Source organism: Brassica oleracea, chromosome C6 (assembly GCF_000695525.1).
Source record: "Brassica oleracea var. oleracea cultivar TO1000 chromosome C6, BOL, whole genome shotgun sequence".
Lineage (NCBI taxonomy): Eukaryota > Viridiplantae > Streptophyta > Magnoliopsida > Brassicales > Brassicaceae > Brassica > Brassica oleracea.
Window position 1 is genome coordinate 22,045,470 of NC_027753.1, and position 9,386 is coordinate 22,054,855.

Below are 9,386 nucleotides of genomic sequence, written 5' to 3' on the forward strand. Positions count from 1 at the left end.
CCAAATGAAGCTGAGGATACCCCTTCAACTCTTAAATGGTCATGGAGACCAGAGAACATGGACAACTTCCTTTTGAAAGGAAAAGGAGAATCTACACAGACACAACTATTTGATCAGAAAGTAGTAACCAATGACCAAAGTGATTATCTATGGTACATGACTACTGTTAAGTTTAAAAAACGAGATCTATTTTTGGGTAAAAGCATGTCTCTTCGCGTCAACAGTACTGCTCATGCCCTTCACGCTTTTGTCAATGGAAAACATATTGGTAAATAACTCATATATATGCTTTACAAATCTCAATAACACCAACTTACCAAAAAAGTTTTTGATTTATATTTTTAGGTAATCAACACGCTGAGAATGGAAAATTTAACTATGTATTTGAGAAAGATGTGAAGTTTAAGTCTGGTCGTAATGTCATTGCTCTTCTTAGCATAACTGTGGGACTTGCCGTAAGTTCTTAGATATTATTTTATCTTGTATTTTTTTAAAAGTTAAAACTCTTTTTAATTTTAACTGAAAAGTAAAAAATTGTCAATTTGTTTTTATAGAACTATGGTGCTTTTTTTGAAAGTAAGCCAGCTGGAATCACTGGACCCATTTTTATTACTGGAAGAAATGGTGATGAAACTATAGTTAAGGACTTGTCTGCTCATAAATGGAGCTATAAAACCGGTTTAAATGGGTTTGAGAACCAATTCTTTAGAACGGAATCAATGTCTAAATGGTCAGTTGAAAGTGTACCGTTTAACCGAAGCATGACTTGGTATAAGGTAAAGAGATATTATTATCTATAAGATAACAAACCAAACATTTGTTGATTTAATATCAAATCACATCATTCCATTTTGTTTTTCAGGCTACATTCAAGGCTCCCTTGGGAAATGATCCTGTTGTTGTCGATCTTATGGGACTTGGAAAAGGTACAGCTTGGGTTAATGGAAACAACATTGGACGTTTTTGGCCGGCATTCATTTCAAGCGAAAATGGTTGTGATGCAAAATGTAATTATAGAGGAGCTTATCATGCTGAAAAATGTCTAACCAATTGTGGAGAACCCACACAAAGATGGTACATTTTCCACATCTTATTAGGTTCTAGAATCAAATATTTTAATATTAAACCAGAGAAATCTTTACTAGGATTTTTGCTTTGTTCTTTTTTGAACAGGTACCATGTTCCTCGTTCTTTCTTAAATGGAGAAGGAGATAACACACTAGTTTTGTTTGAGGAGATGGGAGGAAATCCATCGCTTGTCAGTTTCCAAACTACTAGAGTGGGAAGTGTATGTGCTAACGTCTATGAGAATAAAATTATTGAGCTTTCATGCGATAGAAAACCCATTTCTGCCGTCAAATTTGCATCATTTGGTAACCCATATGGCAATTGTGGATCTTTTGAAAAAGGAACTTGTGAATCAAGTAACAACACAGTTGATATTCTCACACAAGAATGTGTTGGAAAAGAGAAGTGTTCCATTGATGTCTCTACGAAAAAGTTTGGAGAACCAGATTGCAGTGGTGCTGCTAGAAAGCTCGCTGTCGAAGTTATCTGCTAAATGTTTTTCTAAATTTATGGTGTTTTCTTTATCATATTTTCAAATTATGCTATATTGTTTTACAAAGATTTAAGTCTTTTTAATCTTTATTTGTGGTTGTTTTATTCAATAAAAGAACACATTCTTATATACATTTTACACGGTCATCTTCTTTTCCCAAAACATTCATGGTCATTTCTTCTCCGCCATCATCACTCTCTCTGAAAAATTGAATAATTGTTCCCTTCAATATTTATTATTTTTCTTTTTAATATATAACAATGACTAAACCGTGTTAGCTCAGTTGGTAAATAAATAGTTTTAGTGTAATAAGATACACGAGTTCAATTCTTATTGAGACATTTTTTTATTTTTATTTTCTTATTAAATAAAATCGTGAGCTTACAACCAATCACACAAAATGATAGAGAAAAAAATATCAAATTTGAAAGCGTAACAGAGTGTTTTATTTTAAAGAAATAGTATATAAATACTTGAAGTATATAAGACTATATCTTAAATAGTATATTAGACCCTCTATAAATAGTATAGTTCGCACTAGTCCAATGTATAGTTTAATGGTTCAATGCTTTTTGGCCATCTTTGATTTTTAATAATATAACTATATTATGTTATCATTTGTAAATGCTTAGCTTGATAATAAGTACAAACCAAGAGATTCATAACAATGATACATCAACAAAACATACCAAATGTTTATTTAGTGTGCAGCCACATTTCTATTCTACTTCGTCAAACAGAATGAAACACTACACATAACACACTGCAACTGAGCGACATGACGTAAAGCCGATGGAGTAATTAAGGAGAAGAATGAGGAGACGAATGAGAAGATATATATGATTTGCAGAAGAGCTGGTGCCGGAGTTGATGGAGGAGGAAAAGAAACCACCACAAAAGGTGCAGAAGAAAATGAGACAGTGGGATAAAGAGACATGGGTGACGACGGCGGTGGAGAGAAGGTTGTGGCAACGATGAAACAACTGGTGATGATGGTAGTCGTTGTGCTGATCAGATGGAATAATATAAATATAATATATATTGCATTGCATTTCATTTCTATTCATTTTCTCCGATCATTTTTACTAACTGACGATGGCGTGTATGAGACAGCAGCAAAAAAAAAAAAAGGGTGCTTCTTTCCATGTCAAATACATAGGATGTGGGGGAAGTGAGTCCTAGAATGTGAATAAGAAAAAGAGGAAGAAAGTGAGGGGTTTGTGCTTTCAAATTTGCTAAACATTAGTAGCGTGAATGTTAGAAAATTGGCAACACAATATTCGTTCCAAATCAACTCTACGTCGATGTATAGATATATCAAACTAGATTCATTTCTATAGTATCACACCAACCTAATTCAAAATTGCGATACCAAGCGATGAGAAAGTAAGTTACACAACAATAGTATAAGAATTTATACGTTTTTTTCCTATTTTGTTGTTAACTTAATATGGTTTTTTTTTATCAGGGGGTAACAATCTAAAGCAACTTCTTATGGAACTGTAAATGATCATGGTTTAATTATCATGAATCAAGGAGAATGGTTTGAGATTAATAGTTTCAAACTAATTCACGCATCTGGGATACACAAGGACGACTAGAAAAAGATACCATCTTCGCCTAGACAAAAATACACTTGACTTATGAGATTCCACCAACAGCCTGCTGCAACTAAGTTGACAGTAAGACTTAATTGTATGGGATACATGATATTTTTCATTTCATAATTCATTTGTGTTTTTTTTTTCTGAATAATTTGTTTATGTTTTCTATAATTTTCGCAGAAATAAATTATATTAATGTATTATTTTTAGTTGTGTATGATTCAAAGTTGAAGAAGAACTTTGAATAATAAACTAATCTAAGTACACCAAAAATTCCATCAAATTACAGCAGCACATATAAATCTGGAAGACAAACCTGCTATTGGTTTATATATATCAGCTTGAAAGGCATAATCTTTGGTTCTGTCAGTTCTCGGATCGTCAGTGACGAAGTACTGCTCGGCTTTTGAAGTCCTTGGAGCTTGAGCTATCGAGTAACTGTTGTCGGAGTTTTAGAGGAATCACTGTATATGAAACTTCATCTTGAATCGAAAGAGGAGAATTGTGGGATTGCTTTGATCGATTGAAAGGGATCAGATCGAATTTTGATTAATCCACCGAAACATTAAAAAATTATTGAAAGCGTTTAGATACGATGTAGCCTTATTTGGTGCAGAATCATTTTATGTTTTAGGTTGCAACTCACCTGCCGCAATTGTTTCACCCTTTCAAAAATTATTCATATAAACTCATTCCCCAGCTATCATCCTAGTAGACTATTATTACGGAACCAGTACAAAATATGTTTAAAATCATCATATAAAATACCAGACAACCAATAGTAAGTGGATTATTGAGGGTGCATGTTGAATAAAAAATAATAAGAGGAGAAAGAAAACAACAGAGATTGTTGAGAAGAGTCCCTCTCGTTTGCCCAGAGGTGTCACCCAATTGGTTTATTCGTATGTAGTAAAGATTGAGAGCTTGAGACTAAAGTGCAGAGCCAGATAAACGCCTTCTTGATGCATTCGAAATCGAAACTTGACCCAACTTATCCGAATCACTTGACAACGTTCTTTCTCTCACCGGCTCGTAATGCCTTAGCCACACCCCAGTGTAGGCCTACACAATACAATCAGTAACCCATGATGAGCCAAACAGGAAAATACAACACCTATTTTTAAATCACTCATCTATCAGAGTGCATGTATAAATAACCAATGAGCCAAAACCCTTTTATGTCATCGATTTCTAACAAAGAGTGCACTTACCTGTTGGGGTCTCATGATCTTAGTGTCAGGATCATCTAAAGACTCCCGCCAGTGTGACAAATATCCAGCCATACGCGGGACTGCAAACAGGACTGTGAAGAATTCTGGTGGGAATCCCATTGCCCTGTCCAATTCATTTACCAAACACATCAGATTCAGGTACAGAAGCTTATATGAAAGACCTTTTTGTTTTGGTAAAATATGGCTACCTATAGATTAATCCAGAGTAGAAATCCACATTTGGATAAAGCTTTCTCTTCACAAAATATTCATCAGAGAGTGCCGCCTTCTCTAGAGCAACTGCTACCTGAAAACATCATACATACAAAACTTTGTTTAAACCACAATCTTTATATATTTATAATACAAAAAGGATCTCTAACGTACCTCGATCAGAGGATCCCTTCCAACGATGGAGAACACTTCATCCGCCAGTTTCTTAATGACTTTTGCTCTCGGGTCGTAGTTTTTGTAAACACGATGTCCAAAACCAGACATCTTCCTCTTTCTGAGGATATGCAAAAAGGAACTTAATATTAGTGGCATTGCTCATCACAGTCTTAGAGCATTGGTCTTTAGCTAGAATAGAATAGAGTTTACCTGTTCTTCACCCCTTCGATGAACTCTGGAATGTTTTCAACACTGCCAATCTCTGCTAACATCTTAAGGACAGCCTCGTTCGCACCGCCATGAAGAGGACCGTATAGGGCTCCAACAGCTCCCGCAACAGCGGTGTACACATCAACACCACTGCCAGAAACACATTACATATTCAAACAACCGCATAGAAGACTCAAAGAATCTCTAATCAGTGGTAGGTAAGTACCTAGAGGCAAGATGCCGAGCAGCAGCAGTGGAGCAGTTCATTTCATGTTCAGCATGCAATATGAAGAGGATGTCTAGCACTCGAGCTAGACGAGGATTAGGCTTGTAAGACGTATTGCCCCTGAGATCAGTGGAAAATGAAAGAATATTTCTAACTATCATCTACAGACTCAAGTGTCTAGACAAAATATATAGGGATGATAGATGGCGGAAGTACATTGAATCCAGCATATAGAGGAAATTCTCAGCATAAGAAAGGTTCCCAGAAGGAAGAACAGGAGGCCTGCCTGCCATCCTCAAATAAGCAGCCGCTGCAATTGTTGGAGCCTGCAAACACGTTATATTACACGTACAAAACCTTGTTCACATATTGAAAGCCTGGTTATACATTAAGGCAATAGACACAACAATACCTTTCCAAGAATACGAACAATCTGTTTATCACGAACTTGTTTTGACTTGTAAATATCTTGGCCCTACAAACAAATGGAGTAGAGAGCGTACGGGATTTGAATTTTCAGGAAAATACATGTAAACAATACATAAAGAAAAAACAGGACTGTAAAGCTTACCCTAAGAGCAGGGTTGGCATCAGGATGAAAGATGGAAAGTGCGCTCATTGCACTCACAAGAACGCCCATTGGGTGCGCATCATGCGGCATGGACTGTATGATTTCCTGCGAGGTCATTCATAAATAATCCCAGATCGACATCGCTATTATTTTACTAGCGCCAATAATAATCATCCGATATCCAAATGCTCAATAGTTCCAAAAACGAAAAAAAAATAGAAGACCCTTGTTCAACAATACATGTTGCTTCCAATACTAGTGTTATGTGGTTAGACAGTCACTCATCATAATACACATTGACATCGCAACAGATAAGCATGGTTTGCAGGAAAGAACAATTTAAACTGGAAAAAAATCATTTTAAAAATCCCTCTCTGTTAATATTGAATAGAAAGAAGGTTTCGAACTTATGAAGAAGGAAAGAGTAGAAAATATACCAATACTCCTTGTGGGACAGCAGAATGTTGAGAAATGGTGAACTCCCAATCAGCTAGCTGACTTTGAGAAGGCAGATTCCCATACACTGCCACCAAAGATGATTACTTTATCAAAGACTATGATCAAACATTTGCTACAAGCAGCAGCAGCAGCAGCAACATGAAACAAGAAGCCACAAGATGAGACTTACTGAGGAGATAAGAAACCTCAATGAAAGTGCTGCTCTCAGCCAACTCTTCTATTGGGTACCCACGATAACGTAGGATCCCTTCATCTCCATCGATGTAAGAGATCGAAGACCGAACAGGAGCCGTGTTCAAGTAACCTGGATCGTACAACTTAAGCCCCTTGTCATCCTTCCCCGTCGTAATCTGCACCCACCAAACATGTAAAATAATTCGAAATCAAATTCATTGTCAGATCGATTTTAGGATTCGATTCAGAGATTAGAATACCTTCTTGAGATCAACGGCTTTAACGGTACCATCCTCTGAAACTGGGACCTGATATCTCTTCCCCGTGCGCTCATCAACGATCGTTAAGCTTCCCTTGAGCGATCCATGCGGTGGTAAAGCACTCGATGTGCACCATGGCTCGATCGCCGGCGGCAACACCTGGATCGATCCGACGGGATCAGGTACCGCCAAGTGCGCAGTGATAACGGCCAATCTTCTCGCAGAAATCTCCATTTTCACCTCGACAAATATCAGAATTCGAAAAAAATAAGCAAAGAAGAAACTTTCTTCGGGATATATTTCGGGTATCCGGGTTTATCCGAAGATCAACGGTGAGATGAGAATAAAGATTGGATCGACGGTTGGTATTCTTTTAATCTTAAAATAGAAAGTCCAAGATGCTTATCTGTCTGATTTTATCCTCATGGGATGGATTTAAACTTTCCTATAGTCAGGTCATCTATCTCAGTGAAGATGCAAATCAATGTTTGTTTTATGAATTATAATGCTACATCCAGATAGATCACCCAGCTGAATTTTTAAAAACTCATCTTAAAAAATGAAGGTAAGTTTTGATGGTGCATCTGTACGAAGATCCATCTAGTTCAGTCCAAAACTATAAACGACAAAAATGACTTTTTAAAATCAAAATATTATTTTCAAACCGTAAATTCTATTTTTTGCAAATACATTTTTCCGTCATAACCGAAAAATATATTTTCCCGCAAAACTGAAAAACACACTTTCCCGCCAAAACCGCAAAACGCGTTTTTCCTCAAAAAAACCGTAAAACGCATATTTCCATAAAAACACATTTTTCGGTCAAACCAGTNCATTTTCTCGCCAAAACCGGAATACGCATTTTTCCGCCGAAACCGGAAAATCACATTTTCCCGCCGAAACCGGAAAAACGCATTTTCCCGCGAAACCGAAAAACGCATTTTTCCGCCAAAACCGGAAAAACACATGTTCGCGCTAAAACCGGAAATACGCATGTTCGCACCAAAACCGGAAATACGCATATTTGCGCCGAAACCGAAAAAAGCATTTTGCCGCTGAAACCGAAAAAACACATGTTCCCGCCAAAACCGGAAAAACGCATTTTGCCGCCAAAACCGGAAAAACGCATTTACATTTTCCCGCCAATACCGGGAAAACGTATTTTCCCGCCGAAAACGAAAAACGCATTTTCCCGCCGAAACCGAAAAAAACGCATGTTCACGCTTAAACCGAAAAACCGCATGTTCCCGCCGAAACCGGAAAAACGTACGTTCCCGCCAAAACCGGAAAAACGTACGTTCCCGCCAAAACCGGAAAAACGCATTTTCCCGCCAAAACCGGGAAAACGCAATTTTTTCGCCAAAACCAGAAAAACACATTTTCCCACCGAAACTGCAAAAAAAAAATATTTTCCGCCAAAAACGCAAAAATGCACTTCTCCCGTAAAAAACGCAAAAAAGCATATTTTCTGCCAAAACCGCAAAATGCATTTTCCCGCCAAAATCGCGAAAAAAAAACTTTTCTTGCCAAACCCGCAAAACGCACTTTTTCGTCAAAAACACATTTTCCGCCAAATCCGCAAACATATTTTTTCCGCCAAAACCGACAAAACGTATTTTCTGCCAAACCCATAAAAACGTATTTTCCGCCCAAACCGTGAAAATACTATTTTTCCGCCGAAACATAAAAATATATATTTTAGTTATTTTATTAACAAGTCCATGTGAATGCAGATGCAAGTTAAAAAACGAACATAGCTGCATTCAGATGATTCATCTGGAATTCTGGATGCATGGACGAAATGAAGAAACGAACAACACCTAAATCAACTTTAGCGCGGCAAGGCAGTGAAGACTACTTCTCTAGGAGATCACAAGTGTAACATTAGCGAGTGGCTCTGAGAGGCTTTAGTTATTTTGGTCATTTTCTTTTTTTTACGGCTGTTTTTGTGACAAAAAATTTAAAAAATGATATTTGAGATAATTGTCGTTGTGATAATCCTAGAATCAAAAAAAAATTATATATTAAACTTTTAAAATGTTATATATTAAAAAAAAAAAGAGGTAAAACCAATTTATTATTGGACCATATTTTGAGAACCGTCCTGAACATAACTAGTTTATTTTCTGACAAGTTTATTTTGAGAACCGAACTGAACCGGCCGAAGATCAAACCCACTTGATTATTTTACATTAGAAGTTGTATTCCCTAGTTGTCAGTTTCTTTGACAAGGCTTTTATTTAGAGCTTATAACCCATCAGTTAAATGATTCTAAACATGCATCTAGTTTAGCTTTTAATCTAGAGACTTGAGCTGGCGGAAGTAAGCATGATTCTTTACATGCATCTAGTCTATATGTGATGTATTAGAGTAAATGCAATCTTATATATTAAAACAGAAGTCACAACCTTGATTTATGTGTGATTTTTTTTAAAAATAGATTCTCACTAGAAATCAGTTATCATTCATTTATTACTAATAATATGGATTAATAATATATCATTCATAATATAACATCAACTCCTAAAAACCCGGATTGGTTAACAAACTCATCTTGATTCATGTGTGATATTTTAATATGGATCATCATTTAAATTTTTTATTAAATGTATTTCTTTAATGCTAATATATAATCTTTTAACTACTTAAATCATAATATAATTTGATATCTTTTAATTTAAAAAAAAAATATATATATATATATATATATATATATATAT

At 36.0% G+C, this 9,386-nt stretch overlaps 2 protein-coding genes across 2 annotated transcripts; one reads left to right on the forward strand and one right to left on the reverse strand.

Moving 5' to 3' along the window:
* The first annotated feature begins 16 nt into the window (after nucleotides 1-16).
* LOC106297740 (beta-galactosidase 15-like) lies at nucleotides 17-1,561 on the forward strand. Its single transcript, XM_013733921.1, has 5 exons — nucleotides 17-268; nucleotides 346-455; nucleotides 555-776; nucleotides 863-1,074; nucleotides 1,174-1,561. Exons 1-5 carry the CDS (start codon nucleotides 58-60, stop codon nucleotides 1,559-1,561), a joined length of 1,143 nt encoding a protein of 380 aa, XP_013589375.1. The 5' UTR covers nucleotides 17-57.
* Nucleotides 1,562-3,866: 2,305 nt separating this feature from the next.
* Nucleotides 3,867-6,942, reverse strand: LOC106301011 (citrate synthase 2, peroxisomal-like). The gene is made up of 12 exons (XM_013737312.1): nucleotides 6,667-6,942; nucleotides 6,402-6,582; nucleotides 6,211-6,296; nucleotides 5,774-5,878; nucleotides 5,615-5,677; nucleotides 5,419-5,528; nucleotides 5,203-5,322; nucleotides 4,977-5,126; nucleotides 4,764-4,884; nucleotides 4,586-4,683; nucleotides 4,377-4,500; nucleotides 3,867-4,227 (listed from the first exon to the last, which is right to left on the reverse strand). Exons 1-12 carry the CDS (start codon nucleotides 6,898-6,900, stop codon nucleotides 4,096-4,098), a joined length of 1,524 nt encoding a protein of 507 aa, XP_013592766.1. The 5' UTR covers nucleotides 6,901-6,942; the 3' UTR covers nucleotides 3,867-4,095.
* Between the last annotated feature and the right edge of the window lie 2,444 nt (nucleotides 6,943-9,386).